Genomic DNA, 25,650 nt, shown 5'->3' with positions numbered 1-25,650 from the left:
CCACCTTATCTTTGAGAGGATTTAATTAATTGCCAGGATAGGCAGTGGTAGGTCACCACGCCAAAGGCGCGCGACGCTTAGGACAAGCATATGTGTAATACACCAATTATCGTTCAAAGTCTGGGTGTCTTAGTGCATGTGACTTTTTTGTCAATCCCCCCGCGACCCAAGGATTCGTTAATGCGGAATTCACTTTTTTTTTAACTACAACTACACATTGTTTTTATATTACATGGAAAAAAAAACGCCCAAGGAATTGAATAATTATTCAGTACCTAATACGTTAATGTGATTCCACAACGTAAACTTTGGTGGCGGTTACATAAGGATATGTATTAGATTAAGAGCATTCTGAGTCCTGTCGGACATAACAAAATAACATTTATTCTTTATAGGATGCTATAGGTAATAACCTATAGTAAAATGATTTCAAAATCAAACACACTAAGGCACTGCCAAACATTTAAAACAAAGATGTTCAAATCAAATAATTTAATTTGCATAATGTTTGACATCCTTTGACTCAAACATTTTTTACACATTCACCACCCAAACCAATTAAAAAAATCCAATTTTTATTTCTAGAATTCATCGAAATGGCAAATAGTCCTACAACCAGAGGATGTGTTAGACTTTTCCCCGAGTTCCATGGAAAGCAAGATATTGGACCTCAAAGATAATTCTCCAATTCTGTTCAGCAATGGAAACCCGGACAGGAACTTCACCAACACACTAGACTTCACTTCAAACGATGAAATTACTAAATGGGATGACATTGGGATTAATGGTAAGATTTTAGTCAACTAACAACACGGAGGAGCTCGTGGTTAAGCTATAACCGCATAAGTGAAACGATCACAGGTTAAGCTATGCTTAACGCGGGTGGTCCGTAGATGGGTGACCATCTTTGTCATAACGAGTTCCTCCGTGTTTCGGAAGGCACGTTAAATTGTGGGTCCCGGCTGTTATTCCTACATCTTTGACAGTGGTTACAGGTAGTCAGAAGCTTGAAAAGTCTGACAACCAGTCTAACCCAGGGGTATCGTGTTGCCCAGGTAACTGGGTTGAGGAGGTCAGATAGGCAGTCGCTCCTTGTAAAACACTGGTACTTAGCTGAATCCGGTTAGACTGGTAGCCGACCCCAACTAAGTTGGGAAAAGGCTAGGCTGATGATGATTTTAGTCAACTTTATTTAGATAAGTTTCATTTCTACTAGCGTTTTTGCCGCTCTGGTGGCTGTCGAGTGAATGAATGCTTTATTTCTCTTAAAAATGTTTAAAACTAAAACTATAGAACACAACAGTTCACAGCTTGACAATCGTTTACACAAATTGTACTAAGTCTGATACTTAAATCTGAAAGGTGTTATTTTCCTGAAATTTTTTTCTAGCTTTCTTTCACTTTGTATGTTTAAATAGATACTTGATTGATAAAATTTTACTCTGTTTTTAATCCCAGACTCAAAATAAGTTTGACGCGTCTGTCTATCTGTGGCATCACAGCTCCCGAACGAATTGAACGATTCCTATTTAGTTTATTTTGAATTTAAGAATACATGCACATAAGGTGTATTACGAGCATGTATTCTTAGACATATTTGATCAAAATCGATCAAGCCATTTACAAGTTGTTTTGGGAGAAAGTAATTACCGTTGGGGGCTTTTAAATTTTTAATGTTTCGTTTTTACTAGGTACAAAAGTGACTCTCCGCATGAGTACCTCAGGGAGCAGTACTGTGCCCCTTACTGTCAGCTATCAGATGAACCCCATTGATGAGGAGGAAGGCATCATATACGCCACAATACTGCTCATCACGTTGTACGTGCTGATTATATTCGAGGTAAGTCATTTAAGAAATAGAATAGATGTGGCTTTTGGTAAGTTTAAGAAATAATCCAAGGGAATTAAATGTAGGTCTTTATTTGTTAGGTTAGAGAGATTTTTGCTTGAGATTTTGAAGCTCTATCTAAAAACCTATTTGGTAACTCGTTACGATATAGATTTTGACGTGGTTGATATGATTTTGATAATATTTTGCTTGAGACTTAAAACATTTACGTCAAAACACAAAAAAACTAAGATACAAAATTGTGTAGACGCCGTTATTAATTGCTGTTTTTTCCCTTTTGTTTCATTTCCATCTTAGAAACGCAAAAGTCCCTTTGAAACAGTGATGACCATGTCTCGAACACTTAGATTTTATTAGAATCCAATCCAATTTTGTCTTGCTTAAACCAAACCAAAACTGTTGAATTGTCTTTTTTATCCAAAAACCAAATTCTCCCAGCATGTATTACCTATCTAACCTCCAACCAACCAACCATTTTACTCCAACTTCTCCAGATAGTAAACCGAACTCTGGCCGCTCTCCTGGCGTCGTCCCTGGCGGTGGCAGTCCTGGCGCTGGGCGGCGCCCGCCCCACGCTCCCGGAGCTGGTCTCCTGGCTGGACGTGGAGACCCTGCTGCTGCTCTTCAGCATGATGCTGCTGGTCGCCATTCTGGCTGAAACTGGGCTCTTTGACTATCTAGCTGTTTTGGCTTTTGAGGTAAATTGATTGACTGCACGTATAGCCAAGTGGTGGTCACCACGACAAACCCACTGCCCGTGTATTACAAGTTTGCGTGATCCATAAATGCTTGTTCTGAGTCTGGGTGTCTTTGTGCATGTGATTTGTGTATGTTTGTAAACCTCCCGCGACACAAGGATTAAATTGCTAACTGCGGAAGTCGTTTATTAAGAAAGAAAGATTTTGCTGTCGTCACTGTTTAATCTTTTTTTTGTTATGCGGGGGAATCATCCTGCCGGGGCACACGGATTGTCCTAAAGTGTTACCGTAGCCCCGGTACATGAAGAGCAAAAGAAGGAACATGGGTGGGGTTTAATCAATAGGACTCTGACACTGACATCACTGACCAAGAATTTGAATTTGTTCATTACATTGTGACTAGTCTTATTCTTCCTATTAAACCTTTTTTGACGTGACAACGTATTATAATTCGATGGAGCCGGCCGTGGCACGAAACATTCGGCGTTACCTCGCTCTGAGGCGTTTCATTGACAATTTTTTTCCAGTGCAAAAATGCAACCATTCCATCAGTGTTTTCTGATGACGTTGTCATGTTCGACTAAAGACAGAAAACCGACTTTACAGACAACCGCTTTCTTTTCAGGTTACAGGCGGCAGAACGTGGCCTCTCATCAATTGCCTCTGTTTCTTCACCGCATTCTTCTCCACTTTCTTGGATAACGTCACGACAGTACTTCTCATGACACCTGTCACCATTAGGTAAGATTCAGTTACTTTTTGGATACTTTCGTTATTTGAATTTCTTAACAAATTTGACTCAATTTTGTTAATTTGACATTCGTAGTAAACATAAAACTGTTAATTTGTAGTGAATTGGACATTCGTAGCATATTTAAAATTTAAAGCGCAACTATTCACAGTCAAGTCGATTGTAGAATGATTCAAAATTTACATTCGCTGCAAAACTAACTTTACATTCTAACTAACCTTATCATTTGTAGTAAATTGGACATTTGTAGCAATTTTCACAATCGTAGCAAATTTTTCGTAGCATGGCCTTCCTAGCTATACTATGTGTTAATCTAATATCTCCAGGCTATGCGAGGTGACCCAGTTGAACCCGGTGCCAGTCCTCATGTCCATGGTGATCTTCAGCAACGTGGGGGGAGCGGCCACACCTGTGGGAGACCCGCCTAATGTCATCATAGCTACACACCCGGCTATTGTGAAAGAGGTAACTAGTTAGATAAGGCGTGAAGATATGAAGCGCTTTTGCAATATCAAGATGTAATACGGATGTGTTTCATGAAAAAATCTGCTTAGTCTGTCAGATTTCAAAAATACACGGTGATTTTTTAGTCGCCTTACAAAAGGAGCCCAGTTCATGTATCCGATTAAAATACCCCTAGGCGCGATTATTATTTTTTTATCATCAACAAGATAATAAGTAAGAAGAAAAATTAAACAAGAGAAATCTGAAACATACTCTTAAAAATGATAAAAACGCCGCCGCCCGCACCCCTCACCATTGTTACAAGGCTCGGACCGCACTCGCAACAGATGTGTGTCTAAAAAACTACGAATTGCATCATAATATTGAATAAAAATTGCATTTTAAATTTATTCAAATCTCATAAATACCTATTTTTTTATCATGAAGGTATCTCATTAGTCATCGTCATTAGTTAGTATCGTAATAGTCATTGGATACATGAACTGGACTGCTTTTGTAAGACGACTAAAAAATCATGGTGTATAATGGATACGAATTTTTTATTTTATATATTTTCCACTAAAGAACTATGTATTATTGTGTGTAGATTACATGTGTGTTATGTTATTCTCTAGTGGAATAATGACATATAGTGACACAATAAAAATACGACTCTCGTCTATGAAGGATTACGGGTTTCTTTTGTCTATATATCTACCTACACCAAAACCCCCCCTTTCTGCCGCGCTCAGTTATAATGCACAATTGTTTCAGAATATAAACTTCACGAACTTCACCATGCATATGGGGGTCGGCATCCTCATGGTGGGAGTGCAGACTTACTTCCAACTGCGCTACATCTTCAGAGACATCAACAAACTGAGACACACCGTGCCTAGAGATATATTAGGTACAAAATTAATAGATTTTAAAATCTAAAATCCCACGTTCATTAAAATTTTATCAAAATCAGTCGAGCCGTTTTTATATTTTATATGTTGTAAATTGCATTGTCGTCGGACTTGAAGCTACCCTGAAAATTTCAGCTTGATAGCTTATCGGGAAGTGCCTCATAATTGAGTTTTTAGGCGCTTCCCGAGAACCCGCCTTTTTGCTTTGGGCGCTAAAAAAAGTAACTTTCTTCAAAGTAAATTTAGAAATTCAATTACTATTTTCAGTAGACCATAAAAACTTGAAGGTCTATTTTACTTTTCTAAAAACGTTTTTCTTATCGAATTAAGGTTAAATCTAATTAGGTCCCAATTAGCGATGCTCTAACAATATTCTCTCTTCTCTCTCTAATTATAGAACTACGTCAAGAGATAGCGGTGTGGAGGCGGGCTGCTGCCTCCCTGTCATCATACTCCAGGGACGAGGATATCGTGAGGAGGGCGCTGGAGAAAAAGGTAACAATTGAAACACAGGTAACCAATAAGTTTCGTTCATTTTTTGGGGCAAAATGATAGTATAGATCACTTTTCCATTCGCCATTTCAAACCTTGGAGCAAGGGACACGATCATCATCATTCCCCTGCCTTATCCCAATTATTATTTGCGGTCGGCACAACATGTCTTCTTCCATACCTTTCTATCTGACGTCATCTCACAAGAAACGTTCTTTGCTGATATATCATCTTTTACATAATCCGTCCATCGTTTCCTTGGTCGTCCTCGATATTTAATATAATAATTATAATTTTATAGGTTGAAAAATTAAACGTGGCGCTTTCAAGGCGCGAGGCGGGCGGCGGGGCATCAAGAAACGATCCTATGTTCTGTTCAACATTAGCACAGATGAAACAAAAGGTAGGTAGAGGATGATAACAAATATAATAAGAATAAAATAATAATTTTAAAAACAAAAAACCCCCCCTGCATGGACAACTACAATTAAAAATCAACTGAAAAGACTGATACAAGATAAAAATTCAATGATAAGGTATTTAAAAAAGCAATGATTAGGTAGGTACTTAAAACTAGAAACGTAAATTGAAACACTACAAAACCTATGTACCTGCGTATTTTACACTTAGAAATATCAGCACGGTAGTCTTTCAATTTTTTGCAACAGTATAAACAGAATTGCAGTCGTAGGCATGCGCAAAGAGATAATAATTTATCATATAGAAGCACTTAATTTCATGCCTACCTAAGAACACTCGGGCTATTAAGACAAATCTAACGATACCTCAAATGTGAAAATCCATTCAACGGTTCTAGAGATACAAGGTAATAAAGAATATTACATACATACAAGATACGCGCTAAACACATAACCCTCCTGGCAGTCGGGTAAAAATACCTTCACCGGGATATTGAAATAGGGTATTTGTCAAAAAACTGTTAAGTCCGTTAGACAGATTGCCAAAACATACTGGATACGTATTGGTATTTTATCTCGTAAACGAAAAATGAAGAGGATACAGTGAAATAAAATCTCGTGTGACGTCACTTACCAGTACGCTTTTTGCGAGCTAGTGATGTTACTAGCCTCTCTACAATATTTAAGAGATTTTTTTAATGATGTGATTAAATAAAAAACACTTATTCAATCGTTTTTAGATTACTTTCTAACGGACTAAACAGGTTTATATTACTAGATTTAGTCCAATATTTTGTTATGCTAAGATCTAATTTGTTTGTATATATTTCCAGTACCGCATCAGGGACAAGGCGTTGTTAATAAAGTCGGCAATCTGCGTTTCCTTTGTGGTCATAGTTTTCTTCTTGCACGCGATACCAGAACTGCGTAAGTTTATCATGACTTTTATATTACGACCATAGTGACGAAAACATTATCCATAGGATAAACAATACAATCTCACACGAAAAATAAATGAAACAGACTTTTTTGAAATGTGAAATCTGTTTTTATGTAGCCTATTTTTGATCCCACAGCTGGGCAAAGGCCGTCCCATTTTGCAAATAATTCTCCGAAATAATTAGCACAATCATCTTCATTCATCGTCACCAGTCCATATTCGTCCACTGTTGGACGCCATCGAGATCTATCTTCGGCGACATGATCTTTAGATTTTCGGATCATTTCACGGTTATTCAGAAACTGCTGATTCAATTGTGTACAGTGAGTCAAATCATTTAAAGGATGCATTTAAAAGTGAACCCCGAATCGCTTAATAATATCGCAGGTATATTTGCGTATTTATTTGAATTCCCTGAACATGTTAATAAAAAAAACTAACACGGCTGCTGTTTCAATCATTTGCCATACGTTTTAAAGGCCTCTGATGATGATGGTGATGTGTATGTCAAATTTATCTTTATTTCACCAGAGCGCCTCTCGTTGGGCTGGACAGCCCTGCTGGGAGCCTTGCTGCTGCTGCTTCTAGCAGAGAGAGATGATCTGGAGCCGATCCTCGCGAGGGTGGAGTGGTCTACTCTGCTGTTCTTTGCTGCTCTTTTTGTGTTGATGGAGGTAGAGTCAGTTTTTGGTTGTTGGGGTAATTGTTCGTGTGGGTGATTGAAAAGTACTTTTTGAGGGTTTTAAGTGGGGTAATTTTAGGTAGCGTTATGTGGGTAGTTTAATGAGGAATTCTGTGGGGTAATTTTAGGTGGGTTTGTTGCAGGTAATTTTCCGAGGAATTTAAATGGGGGTATCTTAGTAGGAACTTCATTAGTGGGGTAAATGACTTATGAGCCATATGGACACACGGAAAGTTTTTAACATAGTTGAAGGTATTTTTTATGTCAATATCAATGGCTTAAATAACTTTTTAACGATAACCAATATATACATAGCTTAGACTGCACGAATAGCTGGGTGGAAAAAGTCATCGCGCTAAATCTCCTGTTGCGACGTGTCGCAGATTCGATCCCCGATAACGAACCTCCCTCTTTATGCTGAGTGCCTACATTATGTTTGTTCTTTTACAGGCTTTATCAAAGCTAGGTTTAATAACATGGATCGGTAGGATGACGGAGAATATTATCCTACAAGTTGGGGAAGAATCCCGGCTAGCGGTAGCGATCATGCTCATTCTATGGGTAAGTTCAAAATTGTAGTATTAATTTGTATTATATGATAAAAAAAGTCCATACATAAAATGACTAGACCGAATGCAAGATCACATTGTTACTCAAATTGACTGGCCTGTTGGTCGAGTGGTTAGTGGCTCTGACTGCTGAACGAGGGGTCGTAAAAATGAAACCCTTTTACTGAAGCACCGTTGTATGTTCGTCAGCAATACTTTTAATTCTAAGGATACAACGGCTGACTTATCGCTAACCAAAAAAGGAAATGATGTAAGTTCGGTTATCGTTATGAAAAGTAAAAGTACGAAAATAAATTGAGGATTAGCAACGATTGGAAAGCTCATAAATGAAAGAAAGAAAATGCGTTTAATAATTTTTTTTTACAATAAAACAAATAATCAAACATGAGGGGGTAGTATGCGTCACAACCTCGCAATACGGCCCTCGCTCAGCATGATGCAGTGACCTTATGAGAGAAAAAGTCCCAGGGCTGATTTTCAGCTATAAATAGGATACATGTGTAAGATAACCTATCTTACACATGCATGTGTTACGGATGAAATGTATTGGTAACATAGTTATTTTTCTTTATCCTATTTGTCAGCATCCCAAGTCAAACTCTCATTAGACTATTTTCCTTAACCTAAAACTAAACTAACCATAATCACTATACATAGAGCCTATGCTCACGGTCCGCCTGTCGCCAGGTGTCGGGCATCGCGTCGGCCTTCGTGGACAACATCCCGCTGTCGAGCATGATGGTGCGCGTGGCGGCCGCGCTGGGCGGCGGCGGCGGCGCGCTGCTGCTGCCGCTGGCGCCGCTCGCCTGGGCGCTCAGCTTCGGGGCCTGTCTCGGGGGTAAGGGTCCTGCCTGCTCGTATCACCCTGGGAGGGGTAGGGGCAACAACTGGCTTTGATGTTACCCCCGTATTGGTAATCATATGGTGGTAATGTCGGATTTGAGTGGTAAAGCTACAACTGCATAAGTTGATCGATCACAGGTTAAGCTACACTTGACTGATTGAGTCTAGGGGTAAGAGAGAACAACTGTCTTATGCTATGCATAGATTTGGATTAAACCAACCATTTGCATACTTAATTCGTGTTAAGTGGATGGTAACTATTGCCTCGCAATATTCTCGCTTATTAATACTCGAGTAACTAAAAACAGAAAACGCTATAAATAAATGTATATTTCTCGGGGGTAAGCAGGAACAACTGTTTCTTATTAGCCTCATTTACGTTATTAACGTTATTTTAACCTTTAAAAAAATAATTAATGCTAGTACTACTCATGTTTCATAGTATACTAAAGTAGAGGCTCTTTGTCAGAATCTCAAAACTGTTTATAACATATATCTGAAAATATTCATAGCATTCAGTCATGTCCTGGGGGTAATAACAAACAACTCTTAGTTTTATTGACATTTATAATAACGTATATTGCTTTTACAGGTAACGGGACATTGATCGGGGCAAGTGCCAACGTAGTATGCGCGGGAGTCGCTGAACAACACGGCTACAGATTTACCTTCCTAGAGTTTTTGAAAGTCGGCTTCCCAATCATGATTGGAAATTTAATAGTCGCCTCCCTATACTTGCTGTTCTGCCACTGTTTTTTGGAATTACACTGAAAATGGGGAAATTAAAAGTCGATTTTGAGGTTATATGAGTCACAAATTGTTTGTAATTTAGCAAAGATGTGAAAATTTAGATGAAGCCAAAATGAGGGTGCCAAATTTATATTTCAAGTGACAATAGCAATATATTTTCAAATTCACATTTATAGATAAAAAAATACAGTTTTTATTGTTTTAAACAGATTTGAGATTTCATCTTAATGTAATTTTCTGATCTACACTTCAAAGATATTTTTTTGAGAATATTAAAAATCAAAACTACATGCTAATTTTGAAAATATATAAAGTTTTCTGAAAACAAAATGTCTTAAACAATATAAAGGCCCGTCCTTTTTGGTTATAAGTATATGGAATAAATGAAGTAATATAAATAAATGAAATGTGATCAAAAATACGTATTATTGTAAATGGATGCAATAAATATTATTTAATTATGTTTTTGAGTCGTTTTATTTAAGAATGTGATAAATAGATAAAAATTGGACTTCATAGCTGTTAAAATTTCACTGTTGTGAACCCTTAATATGCCAAATATATAAAATAAATTGCTGTTTGTTAGTCTTGTTAATACTCGAGAAACACTTGTCACTGGGTTTTTTTTTCACAAACATACAGTTCACATGCACCAAGACACCTCGACTCAAATTCGTCTATCATACATACGCTTATTCTACGCGGGGATCAAACCCGCGTTGTTTTGCGTGGTAACCATTTGGCTATTTGTTCAGTCAAGGAATATATTAAAGTATGTGTGGATACAATAAGGCAGGTGTCAAAAACAAAGTTTCTGACAGACACATTTCCAAAAAAATCTAGAAAATTATGTTTTTAAATGATAAGTCCTCTCCACTCACATTTATAATTTTTATCTTTGCTGTGCCCGACAGGGTCCACGATTGTTACCTATCAAAAAATGTTTACCACCTAAGCCTACATTGTGGAATGCAATAAAGAATGGAATTGAATTGAAAAAAAACAAGGAACATAATTTCCTCCTTTATTCAGATTCTTCTATCTCGTTAACAAGGGGATGCAGTGATTTAAAATATCATGTGACGTCACTTACCAGTACCTACACTTTACTAGCGAGGGATGCTACTAGCTCCCACTACGATACATTTCATGATCGCCAGTGCTTTTAATATTCCTTACTCTTTAACGACGTGACAAAACAATTTCTTTTTTGTAAATCTGACTGAAGAACTAAATATTTTTTGATTTAGTCAAATATTTATTCAGTAATTTGACAGCGTTAGTGCTTACAAAAAAAATATTCTATAGACCAAGAATGTCGTGTGCTATTGTGAAAATACTTTTTTCAATTATTTAACGCATGTAAGTTGAAATTCCAAGAGATTTGAAAAGTCAATCGTAATTAAAACAATCAGTAGAAATTGAAATCTTATGATACTAAATCTGGGATCAGTGCTATGTGCGGGTAAGTAGAAATTTCATTTTGTTTTTCTCAACACACTTGAAAATTTCTTAGTGCCCGTTCCTTAAGATGTTTTCCGACATGGTTTTCAGCAAGTGACAATTACTTTAATATATATCTATCGGGATTCGATCTTGGCTCTTGATGAGGCCCTTCGCCCCTGTGATTTGAATCGATGTGAAAAACGTTCGACGAATTTCATTGTGCGGAAGCAAACCAATTTCATTTCTCGAATACTGGAATACTATTAATTTTTTTTTATAATAACTATTGTGAGACTGATTCATTATTATATGATGTAACGGTTTACTCACGCGTATTTATCGGGGTAGCCCGACTAGTTTCGGACCCAACCGGAGTCCTTAATCATGAGCAGACGCGGCGGGATCGCGAGTCGAACTACTACTACTATTAAATTCCAACTCTCGATAGCTATTATATTAACTAAGTTTAAATAAGTTTACAGTTTCAGTAAAAAATACTTTAATGCTATTATTTAAGTCCTAATTATTTAATTAGTCACATGCACAAAGACACCCAGACTCAGGACAAGAATTCGTGGATTTTTCTTTCTTTTCCTTGGCGCCGCGGCACAAACTCGCGATTACCCGATTCTATTAATTTATACTTACAATTAACAACTTTTAGTATTAGAATAACCATGATTATTTACATTTAAACAATGTACATTATTATCCGTTTGTTGATCAGTAGTATAAATACTATTATTCTTAAAGCCAATATTACAATTACTGATAGAATAATTTCTTTCTTCACGACAATTATTTCTAAAAATCACTTCACTTGTCGAATTACTAGGATTACTCGAATTGCGATCTAAATGATCGTAATGATCCCTTAGTGTTGTGCCTTCACGATTAATGAAAAAATAATCGATTTCGGTATAATGTGTTTCGGTAGGCACTTCACTATGTCTTATTGTTTGGTTAACTTTTGACGGGTCTTCATAATGATTTTCCCATTGACTGCCGTAAGCCGGTGATATGCTGTCGTTTGAGAAGTTTTCGTAATTATCCTGAAAATATTTATATTGGTAGTAAGATTTTGAGATTAGTCACGCGTTTTTGGAATCGTCCGACTAGTTTCAAACTCAATATGTGCCTGAAACTAGTCGACTGGCGTATTGCGTTGTGTTGTGAAAATTCACACGTCTACTTTTAAATATGAAACTAGTCGAGCGACAAACAGTTTTTCTATTCTTTACCATGAGAATGATCTCACAAATAATATACATATAAGTATATTACTGTTGAATTGGTTATACTTCAATACGATGTATGTCAAGTAACATTAAAAGTACCGACTAGTTTTGCATCGGGAACGACTAGTTTCGGTCTATAATGAAACTAGTCGCACAATTTTATGAAGACAACTTTAGTAATGATTTCACGCTTATATTAAATTGAATTTTGAACACTAACCTTAAAAGTTAAAAGGTTTTAAATTAATATTTTGTTTTGTTTCTAAAAATATAAAAAGTTACCTCGTTGGAGATTTTCCGCGATCTTGCCCACCAGTATAAAGCAATAATTGCTATTACAATAGCAAACATTGCTGCTATTGAACCACCAACTATTATTAGCGGTTGGCTTTCATCTGAAAAGATAAACAAATTATTTGTGTAGCGGTCAGCGCCATCTCTCGGACTTGATAAGAAACGACTCACGCAGAAATTAAATCCTTGTGTCGCGAGGGTTATCGCAAATCAATAGAGTATTTGGATGAATCTTATAATAAAACTCATTTTATCAAATCATTAAAAACTAAGAAAGATTGAAAAGATTGTAAAGATTGAAAGATGAAATGTACGGTAGTGGGTTAAAAACGTCACTTGCTAGTAAAAAGCGTACTGGTAAGTGACGTCACACGAGATTTCAAATCACTGTATCCCATTCATATTTTTGATCACGGGATAAAAGAAAAAAATCCATAAGCAATATTCTTTGGAAATCTATCTGTTGGACTAGACATTTTTTTGTCTACCCAATTTAAGACTATTTTTAGATATATTCCTATACCTAATTACTCACCTGTAATTAAACTAAGAACTTCATTTATAGGTTTCAATTGAAGGAAAACATCAACAATGTTTGTTACAATACTATGATGATTTCGGACCTCGCAACGAATGTAGGTGTTATTGTATTCAGCTGTCAATTTAAATGATAATGATGCAACAACTGTCCCATAACTTTCATTTGGAATCATTGTAGTATTGTTATCTGAAAATATATTTGAAAATGTCATTTAATTTTTTAATATCTTGCTAACCTTTTGACTCAAATACTCAATGCCTTTTGATTTATAAATAAATAAACTCTAATGAAAACGGTTCAGCCGTTTAAGAGCTACAGTGCCATCAACAGACAATCAGACAGACGAAGACAAACATGTCGGTCAAACTAAAAATACGCCTCATGATGTCTAGATCTTGATAATAGCAAATTCTAGATATTGACGAATACTTTGATCGCATCTTTTCGATTTTTTTTATTTGTTTTGTTTATAATTTCATTTTCACAATGCCCTTCTTTTTTATTGTTAAATAACTCCCATATTACGACATTGAATTCTTGTATCGCGGGTGATTTCACAAACATTCAAATCACATGCACAAAGACACCCAGACTCAGAACAAGCATTCGTGGATCACACAAATGCTTGTCCTACGCGAGGATCGAGACCAAACGTCAAGTTTTGTCTAAATCCGTCCAGTAGTTTATGCGAGAAATACGAACAAACATTCATACATACAAACTTTCGCGTTTGTTAATTAGTAGGAAGTAGGAGCTCGTTGCTAAGCTATAACCGCATTAGTGAATCGATCACAGGTTAAGCTATGCTTGACGTGGTTGGTCCGTAGATGGGTGACCATCTTTGTCATAACGAGTTCCTCCGTGTCTCGGAAGGCACGTTAAATTGCGGGTCCCGGCTGTTATTCCTACATCCTTGACCGTCGTTACAGGTAGTCAAAAGCTTGAAAAGTCTGAAAACCAGTCTAACCCACGGGTATCGTGTTGCCCAGGTAACTGGGTTGAGGAGGTCAGATAAGAAGTCGCTCCTTGTAAAACACTGGTACTTAGCTGAAACCGGTTGGACTGGAAGCCGACCCCAACATAGAAAAATAGTATACTTACTTATATCACGCCATACGATTTTTTCAATGGTTGCTATGCTCCAATTACTTATACACGACAGATTGACAATCTCATTTAATGTATATGAGTAAGTCATTGAATAATTTCGAGATGATTTCGTATACTCATATTGTATATTTTTCTCAGGAAGACCAAGTATACGTGCACCTGAAAGTAGTAAATTATCAGATTGGAGTGTTGGTCTAGTGGTTTGTGGCCCTGACTGCTATACCGGAGGTCTCGGGTTCGATTACCACCCAGAAAAGAAAATGTGTGATGAGTACGATCATTTGTTTTTTGTCTGGTTGCGATTTATTCAAGTATAATACGTATGTATTTAGAAAAAAAATATAGATAAGAATCTATACCCATATTTTTAAATGTCACTCCATTCAAGTTTTATCAACCGGTCCAGCCTTTTTTATGATAGTAAATCGCATTGTCATCGGGTTTGATGGTACGGTAAAAATTTCAGCCTGCTAGCTAATCGGGAAGTGCCTCGAAATTCAGTTGCAAAAATCCAACCGGACGACAAACAAACAGGAGTTTATGAAAACGTGGGAAAAATCATTACTCACCTGAATTTCCGAACAAACCGTTCTGAAAAAGCAGACTTACTAATACAATATTATTATTATCATGTACATAACGACAAAGCACAGTCTTCCCGTTAAGTTTATCTGTGGACATTTGCTTTTTCATCACTGAATATTGTTCGGAAGTATTAGAAACTGATGAAGTATCTGCAAAGCAAAACAAACTCAGTTTCATAAGAATTAAGGTTTATTGTTGTTAATTGAACAAACGTAGGTAATCTTCCTGGCAAGTGACGTCACTCGAGACTTTAAATCACTTTAATTATATCATATTTTATTTTGAAAAGAGTAACTTATGGAGTTTCTTGGCGGTTCTTCTCCATAAGAATGACGCTTTGGAACCGTGCAACTGTGCAACGAGTCATTATTGTAACGTTTTAAAAGAGCCTTTAAGACGGCCTATTTGAAATAAAAACTTTTGATTTTGATTTTGAATAAATAAGTATAAAATATTTTTTGGAAATCTACCAAACAGTTTATTTTTTTGTTAAATACACGACAAGAGACTAATTAAGATATTAGAAACGAATTATCTTTATATTTTGTATGTAATATGTCTTGAATGAAATCTTTGGAAATTGAAAACTTACCTGCTAGCAAAATGTTTTTATCAACTTTCAATCCAATTGAACCCTTCACATTTTTATTGTTCTCGTAAATAACATCCAAATTGTTTTCAAAACCATATTCGTAAAAGTAATTGTAAGTTCTTGTGTTTTTTGAATAAGTGATTTTTGGAGCCAATGTTAATCCATTTACTAGGACTTTGATTTCTTCATCTGCAAAGAGAAACATTTTCGAATTAAAAGGTATTTTGACGCCACGGACGAAGTGATGGCAGGTGGACTAAGGCGGTGACAGAATGGTGGCCAAGACAAGGCAAAAGAAGCGTCGGTCGTCCGGGAGCAAGATGGGTCGATGACATTATAAAGGTCTCGGGTCGAGTCTGGATGAGGCTAGCACAGGACCGTAGAAATTGGCACGAAAAAGGGGAGGCCTATGCCCAGCAGTGGGAGGATAAAGGCTGTGGATGTTGATGTTGATGTTTGACGCCACGGATAATGGAGTGGTATTATTATAGGTCACTACGCCAAATACTGTGCGAGACGTGTTGTGGGTTTGATCCCCGCGTAGCTAAAGCATTAGTGTGGTCCACGAATGCTTGTTCTGTTTGTGTCTTGTGAAGGTGACTTGAATATTTGCAGTATCCAAGCGACACAAGGATTATAGACCTTAGTCCGGGAGTATTTTTCAGCGGAGAAAAATACAAAATTTGGGCTTTCAGAAAGAATAATACAGATAGGAATTCTATTAGAAAAGAGTTAAGATACCCCTTTATGATAAAAAAAGCTAGACGCAAACGAAAGATAGCTGCAAGAAAAATTTTAGGGAACAAGATAAGGCGTTAATGGCAAAATATTGATAAGTAAGTCAAATCAAAAGTTTAAGGCAAATATGTATGTCTGATAGTCTCGGGATCCAGATATATTGTCTGAAAATGTATCGGGACTCCGTTACAGGAAAAAATAGGATAGGTTGTTCGTTAGAGAAAAGGACAAAGGAAGGAACATGGGTGGGTTTTAATCAGTAGAAGTCTGACACTCCCTTCCGCTCAACCCAAAGTGGGAGGAGTTTTTGATGATCTCTCATCCAAGAAAAAAGGTCTTACTCTGAGGAGGACTCTGGGTGTATTTGTGCATGTGACCTAAATGTTTGTGGAATCCCCGCGACACAACGATTTAATTCCTTAATACGGGAGTAGGTGCCATTATAAAAGTAATCTTACCTTCTTCTTCCGGATTCTTGAGAACCAATTTAATTCTATAATAATATGTATCAGGCGGTTCTGTAGAATAGTGTTCGCATTCAACATAAAAGTAATTATTACGTGCTGTCAAAACAGAACGAAATTTTATTGTAGAATTCATCTCATCTGTTTGAAATAACAGGGTTCCTGAAACACAAGTTTTAAAAGTGACTGTAATTTGAGCTCATTAAGCAGGGATGTTCCTACTATGATCTAAGGCCATCGTATAATAGCCTAATAGGCCTGCTGGTGGAGGTGTATGAAGGATTGCAACGTTTTGCTATACACCGACACAAAAACGCGGATGACGTAGCACAGCGGTTCAGGATTAGTCAGTAAGAGTCTGACAGTACCCATTTTCTCCCCCTAAGGAGTGGGTGTCCATCAGGATTCCCCGCCTTACCATATTTTCAACCGACCACAAAAAAGAAGGAGGTTTTCAATTCGTCTAATTGTTATTTTTTGTTTTTGTTCCCTCAGAATTTCTCTCGAATTGACCGATTTTATTGAAGTCTTTTTTTTCTTTTTACGCGTAATAGCTGTCATTTGGTCCCTTACAATTTTAATCAAGTGTTTATCCGTAGTTTTTTATTTGAAGTCAGTCATAGTCATACATGCTTTTGTTGTTAAAACAATCTGTTTTTGATATTTACCTTTATCATCGTAATATTTTAATCGATTACTTCCTGTACTCGAATTAGCTCTTAGAAATATCAGACCTCCGTCTGAATATTGGTAATCGATTTCTCCGTCATACTTCGTGGAGAGCTGTTCGGATGTCTGAGTCTCCAGATTCCAGTTATTAACAGTAAACGATGCTTTCTCTGTAAGAAATAAGAAAATAATTATTAACGAAACCGAGATCTAATAAGGTCATGATAAAAGAGGTTGATTGGGCTAGAAACTAATCTAAAGATTACTGACTAGCGGTTGCTTGCGGGCCCACCTGCTACAAATCGAAAATGATCCCACGGGAACATAAAAACTATCCTATGTGTTAATCCTAGTTATAAACTATCGTGTACTATGTTTCGTCTAAATCCGTTCAGTGGTTTTTGCGTGAAAGAGGAACAAACATCCATACATACAAACTTTCGCGAATATAATATTTTTAGGATTTAGAATCAGAAGTAAAGTAAATAAGTATTATTTACTAGTGGTTGCCCGCGACTCCGTCTGCGCGGACTTCAGTTTACAGCGTTTGGTGGTCCCCGTTTCCATGGAAATACATCCCCTTAGTGATCTTATAGCAGCTTTTAGAAACATTTACAATTTTCTCTCGAGAACTATTTAAAAAATCGGGATAAAAGGTAGCCTAGGCTCTTCTTCATGTCATTCAGCAGTTTTTGCCTGATTGAGTAACAAACATCCAAACGTCCACACTTGCACATCTATATTTCTATACTCTATACTATACTAATATATAAAGCTGAAGTGTTTGTTTATTAGTTTGTTTGAACGCGTTAATCTCAGGAACTACTGGTCCAAATTGAAAAAATATTTTTGTGTTGAATAGACCATTCATCGAGGAAGGCTTTAGGCTATAAACCATAACGGTGCGACTAATAGTAGTGAAGATGAATGGAAAATATGAAAAAGACAGGGCAGGTATAAATCATAACTTATATCTTCTACCCACGGGGACGAAGTCGCGGGCAACAGCTAGTTTATAATATTAGTAAGGAAAAGAAGTAACTTACTAGCTCCTTTGACGTGAATTTGGAAAACAATAAAGTGAGCACAATACTTCTTGCCGTTTTTCGATTTTACAGTATCATTCGTTCCTGCTGTGTATATTCGTTGGAAATCACATTTCCAAACCGTACTCATTTCATTTGTTACATTCTGAATCTGGAAAAGGAAATCTTAATTCACTCGGTTTCAATAAATCTCAAATTGAAAGATTTTTTACCATAATATTATAACTTTTATTTTATCTAAAGGTTTAAAAACTGCTTATTTTAAACTTGAATGTGCCGTTAAATTAAAGCACCCGTAAACACTGTTTATGATGGCCAGATGGCCCAGTGGTGAGTGACCCTGACTTCTATACCGGGGGTCGTGAGTTCGATTCCCACCCAGGACAAATGTTTGTGTAATGAGCATGATCATTTGTCATGTCGGGGTGGTATTTTATGTGTATTTAGAAGCATAAAAATATGTTTAACACTTTTAAGTACTATTAGCACAAGGTTTCCTTAAATTGAGGATAGATGGCGTTGTTTTGAAAGTTACTGAAACGTATGTGGATTAAAGAGTGCTTCTTAATATTTATAATATTGTTTGATTTACTTACATTTATGATCTCATCTTGTACATAATCATCGTGATCTTTTATATAAAACTGAATATAAGGTATTTTAGGTCCTGCGTAAAAATTATAACACCTGAAAAATAGTAAGGTTTTATTGCAAATCGAACAACAATTCAAGATTGTCAAAGTTTTAAAATGTATGATATATAATGTTAAATAAATAGTTTATTCAATCCTAAGGGAATTTAATCCTTGTGTCACGGGGGGTTTCACAAACATACAAGTCACATGGGCAAAGACACCCAGACGAAGAACAAGCATTCGTGGACCACAAAAATGCTTGTCCTACGCGAGGATCGATCTCGCGACACGTCGCGCTGAGTGGGTTTGGCGTGGTGCCCACAACCACTCGGTTATCAAAACGGTAGTGTTCACGCGCGAACGCACCCATAAGAAACACGGGGGGAGCGGGGCGCGGAGGACGGAACGCTGCGCGCCGACGCCATTGCGACCGCCGACCAGACCTTGTTCAACTCGCAAGCGAGCGAGCGCATTCCGCCCTTCTTTATTACATTTCCGTTTGTGTGTCAGTTCTTTTTTATTGTTTTTCTATACAAATTATACAAATTAATCCAAAATACAGTCCACCATTATTGAAGAGCACCCCTAACATTGGTCCTTCCACCGGTAAAGAAGAAGCGTTGCAATAACTTCAAGTAATAAGCGGCGGAGCCATAACCACGTGCGCGTCTATTGTGTCGTGGCATCATTTCGTCGAGCGAAGATTGAACAACTCTCCACTCATCACTGCAAACACGTGCGCCGATCTATTGCGCCGTGGCATTATCATTGTCGGTGACGAGTGAAATCTTGAAAATTGAACGAGCCTCCAGTGAAGACACGTGCGCTGATACATCGCGGCGTGGCATCATTCCTGGCACAACACAACCCGTGAAGATCTGAAGAGAGGACACAACGTGCCGCCGCTCTGGGGCCGCTGCATCGCTGCTCGAGATAGTCTGTAAAAACACGGACGTGTTGTGAGTTCGTTCCATTTTTTCCTTCATTCACACCTTGCATTAATTGCACTTTTCCTTTAAATTTAATTCATCCATTTTCCCTCTATTTGTGTTGGCACAAGCTATTCATTTTGCACGTGCTATATGCATTACTTCGCTTTGCTAAGCGTGGGGCGGTCGCCATTTTGAGTACACAGTTTTTCACGAAATTGGTTGTATTCAGTGCTTATTTTTCAACGAATATCGCATGTGGGACAGATAACGGCTAGCTAGCACGCATGCAATTAGCTGTTAAACCGCATAATCTAGGTGTGTGAGCGTTGGTGCCTATTTTTCATTGCCGATTTACATTCCGATATTATTAAGTACTTTATTGTTCGTTTTTCTATTGCACGATGGCTGATATACTCATAAGAAGGCGTGGTTCGATGAAGGCGAAGCTCACTAATTTCAGTAAATATCTCAGTGTTCTCGAAAGTAATGATGAGTTGTCTGACTTGCAAGTGCTTGACCTTGAAAGTCGACTTAGCAAATTTGAAAAACTATATGGTGAATTCGATACATTGCAGACCGAGATTGAGCTGTTATCCGATAATCCAGACGACGCTCATGCTGATCGCTTCAAATTTGAAGAAATGTACCATAACTTGATTGCCACGGCGCGGAAAGTCATCACTACTGAGCAGGGGCAACGACGGCAGGAGCAGACTTCTGCAGGTTCCGTATCAGGCTCCGAGGTGACAGGTGGGACGAGAAATTTTATACGTTTGCCTAAAATTGACCTTCCCCGTTTTGATGGCAGCTATCAGTGTTGGTTAGAATATAGGGACACTTTTCTCTCATTAATACACAACAACAACAACATTGACAATATTAGTAAATTTCATTACCTGCGCGCTTCATTAAAGGGACAAGCCGGTGAAATAATAAAAAATATAGACTTCAAACAGGAAAATTATAGTATAGCATGGAAATTATTATGTGAGCGGTATGACAACAGTCGGTTATTAATAAATAATCATGTCAAGGCACTATTTAATGCAGAGCCTATTGTCAGTGAGACCAGTGCTGCCTTACGCCGCCTGGTTGATGTCACAAATAAGAACATTCGAGCATTGACTTTATTGAATGAGCCGACTAGGGACACCCTAATTATCTATCTTATGTCATCAAAATTAGATGCTACTACCAGCAGGGACTGGGAAGAACACCGCAGCACTTTAGGCAATTCACCAACATTGCTTCAATTTTCCACATTTATGAATAATAAGGCTGATTTACTTGAAACTCTAGAAGAAAATAATAAATTTGATAACATACAACCACCTAACAGTGTTAAACCTAAAAGTTTTATAATAACCTCACAGAAGCAAGAAACCAAAGGTATTGAAAAAGACAAAAACAAAATTATTTGCCCGCTGTGTTCTCAAACTCATTATCTTTATTCATGTGTAGAATTTAAGAAGTTAACAATTGAAGATCGAGTACAGAAAGCAAAAGAGTTTAAAGTATGTTTGAATTGCTTACGGGGTGGCCATATAGAAAAGCGTTGTAGATTCACACGTTGTAAATACTGTAAAAACCGTCATAATACCTTGTTACATTTAGATCAACCTGAGACTCAAGTTCAGGATCCCATGCCTAGTGTCTCCTCTAGCAATGTGTCATTCTCAGCAGATATACAGCCTACTTCTCAGATACATGTTTTACTTTCCACAGCTATAGTGAGAGTGGTGAACAATAAAGGAAAAAGGTGCAATGCTAGAATTCTTCTAGACAGTGGGAGTACAGCCAACTTCATCACTGAGAAGTTGAGCAGGAGCCTTGGATTGTCTCGAGTTGGTACTTCCTCCAGGGTAACAGGTATTAATAGTTTGACCAGTAACAGTACACATTCTTGCAACCTCACTATTGAATCTACATATGAACATTATCAGTTTAATATAACTTGTTTCATTCTACCTGAGATAACTAGGAGATTACCAGCGTCCTATATAAATACTGAAAACATTCCTATTCCTTCAGGGTTATTTTTAGCGGATCCATCGTTTAATACCCCATCAGACATTGATATTCTTTTAGGAGCTGAGCTATTTTGGGATGTCATTCAGGCTAATCACATCAGTTTAGGAAAAAATTTACCAAAGTTGTGTGAGAGTAAACTAGGGTGGTTAATCTCAGGTACTGTACCTGCTAGCCAGCATAAACAAACACATGTTTGTAATTTTTCTAGTACTACTAGTCCTGATTTGAATAAGTTTTGGGAACTTGATACAATTTCACCCAAGCATTGTCTTTCTGTAGAGGAACGTGCTTGTGAAGAGAGTTTTAAATTAAATACTATCCGGGGTTCAAATGGTCAGTTTATTGTTACCATGCCACTTAAAGAAGATCCTAGCGTTCTAGGCGACTCATACGCTGCTGCTAAACGTAGATTTTTATCTTTAGAAAAACGCTTTCAACGTGATCCAATTTATAAAAGTATGTATACTGATTTTATGAATGAATATGAAACATTAGGTCACATGACTGAAGATACAAATTTACCAGCCAATAACAAAAATGTAAGTTATTTCATGCCACATCATGGGGTTTTACGGGAATCCAGTAAAACTACTAAGTTGCGAACAGTTTTTGATGCATCAGCAAAGTCAAGCTCAGGTTTATCACTAAATGACATCCAATTTGTAGGTCCCACTGTACAGAACGATCTTCTCTCAATCTTAATGAGATTTAGGCAACATAAATATGTAATCTCAGGGGATATCGAAAAAATGTATAGAGCGGTAGAATTAAATCCCAGTCAACGATCATTACAACGAATTCTATTTAGGAAAGGCCCCTCAGAGCCTATCAAATCGTACACATTAAACACAGTCACATATGGAACGGCGTCAGCGCCATATCTTGCAACCAAGTGCCTTGTGAGTCTCGCAGAGGACACAGACAATCAGCAGGTCAAGAGTAGTATTCAACGGGATTTTTATGTAGACGATCTTTTATGCGGAACAGATACATTAGAGGGCGCTATAGAGCTTTGCCAGAACATAAAATCCATATTAAATTCAGCTAATTTTAATCTAAGGAAATTTCAGTCAAATAGTGCTCTTATTCTAAAAAAGATAGTAGATGTAAACGATGATACTTGCCTTGATTTAGATTTGTCCAATAATTGCACATCAAAGACTTTAGGTTTATTATGGAATTGCAAACTAGATATTTTATCATTTTCTATTAATATTGACACTCACAAAACAACAAAAAGAAACATATTATCTGTTATTAGCCAAATTTTTGACCCATTGGGGTTAATAGGTCCATGTGTTGTTGAAGCAAAAATTATAATGCAAAAATTGTGGGTCAATAAATGTGACTGGGATGATAAGGTTCCTCAGGACATAGCAGATCAGTGGTCAAAATTTGTAGAAGCATTAAAGCATTTAAATTCTTTGAATATTCCTAGATGGGTCATATGTGAGAACTGTAAAATTAATGAGATACACATATTTACAGATAGCAGTGAAAAGGCATATGGTGCATGCGTCTATATACGCAGTATTGATAGTAGTAATGCAGTAACGGTACGCCTACTAGCTTCTAAAAATCGGGTAGCCCCTGTCAAGCCAACAACAATGCCCAGGTTAGAACTATGTGGAGCATTGGTGGGTGCAAGATTGTGTACAAAGGTCAAAGAATCACTCACTATATCTGTTAGCAGATGTGTTTTTTGGTGTGATTCAACAATTGTTTTGAGCTGGTTGTCCGCACCATCGACACAACTCAAGCCTTTTGTCAGGCATCGTGTCAATGAAATACAGGAAACCACCCTCGGATCCTTATGGAACTATGTGCCAACACGAGACAATCCCGCGGATCTAGTTTCTCGAGGGGTGAAGGCTGACCATATCAGCGACTCCAGTCTATGGTGGGCAGGCCCTTCATTTTTATTACAAGATGAAAGCCTGTGGCCAAAGCCTCCCAACGACATTGCAAAACAAGACTTGCCTGAACTAACTTGCTATGTAACTCAGTCCAACAATAGTGACATTCAACATCAAACCTTAATTCAAAAATTAATTCACAAATATTCAGACTTCAACCGTTTGCAAAGAGTTGTGGCCTACATTAAAAGGTACATTTATAATTTAAAAAATAAAAATAGCAAGTTAGTAGGGTGGCTGTCGAATCAGGAAATTCAATCTTCTTTGAAATGTATTCTGCTTAACGCACAACTTGAAATATTTCCAGATGAATATTCTACTTTAAAATTAGGAAAATCCCTGCTCCACAAAAACCGTCTCATATCATTGTCACCTTTTTTAGACTCTGATGGCATCATTCGAGTTGGAGGCAGGTTAAATAATTCCCCTTACGATTACAACGTGAAACATCCTATACTCCTGTGCAGTAAGCATCATATAACTAAAATCTTATTTCAAGCTGTTCACAAAAGGCTGTTACACGCCGGGCCTCAGTTGCTCTTGGCAAACATTAGGCAAAACTATTGGCCTTTGGGGGGAAGAAATTTGTCTAGGTTTACCGTTCAAAAATGCGTTGTGTGTTTTAGATATAAGGCTCAAAATGTACAGCCAATAATGGGTCAACTTCCAAGTTCACGAAGTAATCTTGAATTTCCATTCTTAAATTCAAGTGTTGACTATGCCGGGCCAATACTGATAGCTGACCGGAAGGGAAGGGGATGCAAACTTGTAAAGTCTTACATATGTATCTTTGTCTGCCTAGCCATTAAGGCTGTTCACCTGGAGCTTGTCACGGACCTTACCAAGGAGGCATACGTGGCCGCCTTAAAAAGATTCATTGCGCGCCGTGGCAAGCCTCGCAGCATTTTGTCTGATAACGGAACAACCTTTGTCGGTTCTGATAACCAACTTCGTGCTTTCTTGCAGAATTCAAACCTTTCCTATGACGTCGCGCAAGAAGGAATTGAATTCAACTTTGTGCCGGCCTACTCTCCTCATTTCAACGGCGTAGCTGAAGCCGCCGTGCGATCCACGAAACACCATTTAAAGAGATTACTCACTCTCACTCACTTCACATATGAAGAAATGGCTACTTGTCTCACCCAAATAGAGGCAATTCTCAATTCCCGACCACTTACTCCCTGCTCTCCTGATCCACTTGATTTTTGTGCCCTAACACCTTCCCACTTTTTAATTGGAAGATCACTCACGTCCGTTCCGCATCCACAGATGACTGACAGCGAAAACATCAGTCGACTCGAGCGATTCCAAAGGGTGGAATACATAAAGCAGCACTTTTGGAAAAGGTTTAACACTGAGTATATTTATCTGCTGCAGCAAAAAACTAAGTGGTCGACGACAACGGGAGACATCAAGGTGGGCAGCCTCGTCCTGGTAAAGGATAAGGCGCTCCCACCTCTCTGCTGGCTACTGGGTCGCGTCGTACAAACGTACCCGGGGTCCGACGGTGTTGCAAGAGTTGCAGAGTTAAAAACTAAGAAGGGGACACTTCGGCGAGCCTTCAACAACATCTGCCCGCTGCCACTCTCTTGAAGACTCCTTCAACCCGGGGAGCATGTTCACGCGCGAACGCACCCATAAGAAACACGGGGGAGCGGGGCGCGGAGGACGGAACGCTGCGCGCCGACGCCATTGCGACCGCCGACCAGACCTTGTTCAACTCGCAAGCGAGCGAGCGCATTCCGCCCTTCTTTATTACATTTCCGTTTGTGTGTCAGTTCTTTTTTATTGTTTTTCTATACAAATTATACAAATTAATCCAAAATACAGTCCACCATTATTGAAGAGCACCCCTAACAGGTAGTAACAACATTCAGATGACAACATACATTTTTTTTGCCTCCACGCTATTAGAAAAGCTACACAGAACAAATTATACTCACCGAATACCCAGCAAGTAGAAATTCTTCAAAACAATATTTAAAGGTTTATTTTTAACTGCTGTATAATCCCAAAAACTTTTTTGCGAAAAGTTGATAACGATGTATTGATTCTCTGTAAATAA

General features: G+C 37.8%; 3 protein-coding genes across 5 annotated transcripts in view; 2 read left to right on the top strand and 1 right to left on the bottom strand.

Annotated features, from left to right (window-relative positions):
- The window catches only part of LOC113498737 (P protein-like), a 38,283-nt gene extending 28,756 nt beyond the window's left edge, over window positions 1-9,527 (top strand). For both annotated transcript variants that reach the window (XM_026878873.1, XM_026878874.1), the window contains exons 7-19: window positions 586-787; window positions 1,692-1,840; window positions 2,344-2,547; window positions 3,173-3,288; window positions 3,625-3,763; window positions 4,517-4,652; window positions 5,051-5,148; window positions 5,447-5,548; window positions 6,398-6,491; window positions 7,036-7,178; window positions 7,637-7,747; window positions 8,443-8,593; window positions 9,191-9,527. In XM_026878873.1, coding sequence (XP_026734674.1) covers window positions 586-787; window positions 1,692-1,840; window positions 2,344-2,547; window positions 3,173-3,288; window positions 3,625-3,763; window positions 4,517-4,652; window positions 5,051-5,148; window positions 5,447-5,548; window positions 6,398-6,491; window positions 7,036-7,178; window positions 7,637-7,747; window positions 8,443-8,593; window positions 9,191-9,369 — 1,824 coding nt within the window. In that variant the 3' untranslated portion in view covers window positions 9,370-9,527. The remainder of the gene's footprint in view (window positions 1-585; window positions 788-1,691; window positions 1,841-2,343; window positions 2,548-3,172; window positions 3,289-3,624; window positions 3,764-4,516; window positions 4,653-5,050; window positions 5,149-5,446; window positions 5,549-6,397; window positions 6,492-7,035; window positions 7,179-7,636; window positions 7,748-8,442; window positions 8,594-9,190) is intronic.
- A 1,647-nt stretch (window positions 9,528-11,174) lies between these two features.
- LOC113498833 lies at window positions 11,175-25,636 on the bottom strand. The gene is made up of 11 exons (XM_026878976.1): window positions 25,529-25,636; window positions 18,668-18,758; window positions 18,072-18,222; window positions 17,025-17,195; window positions 16,351-16,518; window positions 15,155-15,343; window positions 14,547-14,711; window positions 13,969-14,136; window positions 12,862-13,053; window positions 12,315-12,427; window positions 11,175-11,846 (listed from the first exon to the last, which is right to left on the bottom strand). Exons 3-11 carry the CDS (start codon window positions 18,199-18,201, stop codon window positions 11,445-11,447), a joined length of 1,698 nt encoding a protein of 565 aa, XP_026734777.1. The 5' UTR covers window positions 18,202-18,222; window positions 18,668-18,758; window positions 25,529-25,636; the 3' UTR covers window positions 11,175-11,444.
- LOC113498834 lies at window positions 19,044-25,435 on the top strand. Of its 2 annotated transcripts, none has more exons than XM_026878978.1 (2): window positions 19,044-20,403; window positions 24,229-25,435. In XM_026878978.1, exons 1-2 carry the CDS (start codon window positions 20,040-20,042, stop codon window positions 25,176-25,178), a joined length of 1,314 nt encoding a protein of 437 aa, XP_026734779.1. In that variant the 5' UTR covers window positions 19,044-20,039; the 3' UTR covers window positions 25,179-25,435. The 2 variants fall into 2 exon arrangements, with proteins under 2 accessions (XP_026734779.1, XP_026734778.1); XM_026878977.1 differs by having other exon boundaries at window positions 19,044-21,507; window positions 24,963-25,435.
- Window positions 25,637-25,650: the final 14 nt, after the last annotated feature.

The sequence above is a fragment of the Trichoplusia ni genome, chromosome 11 (genome assembly GCF_003590095.1).
Source record: "Trichoplusia ni isolate ovarian cell line Hi5 chromosome 11, tn1, whole genome shotgun sequence".
Classification (NCBI taxonomy): domain Eukaryota; kingdom Metazoa; phylum Arthropoda; class Insecta; order Lepidoptera; family Noctuidae; genus Trichoplusia; species Trichoplusia ni.
This window is presented reverse-complemented; position numbering and strand designations above follow the sequence as displayed.

Bases quoted from the DNA above. Each gene is read 5' to 3' on its own strand.
- LOC113498833 (XM_026878976.1), bottom strand. From the start codon at position 18,201: ATGAGTACGGTTTGGAAATGTGATTTCCAACGAATATACACAGCAGGA. The intron at 15,344-16,350 runs GTAAGATTACTT...TTCTCTTTGCAG, and splicing joins CAAGAATCCGGAAGAAGAAG to ATGAAGAAATCAAAGTCCTA. The intron at 14,137-14,546 runs GTGAGTAATGAT...TACTACTTTCAG, and splicing joins CGGTTTGTTCGGAAATTCAG to GTGCACGTATACTTGGTCTT.
- LOC113498834 (XM_026878977.1), top strand. From the start codon at position 20,040: ATGGCTGATATACTCATAAGAAGGCGTGGTTCGATGAAGGCGAAGCTC.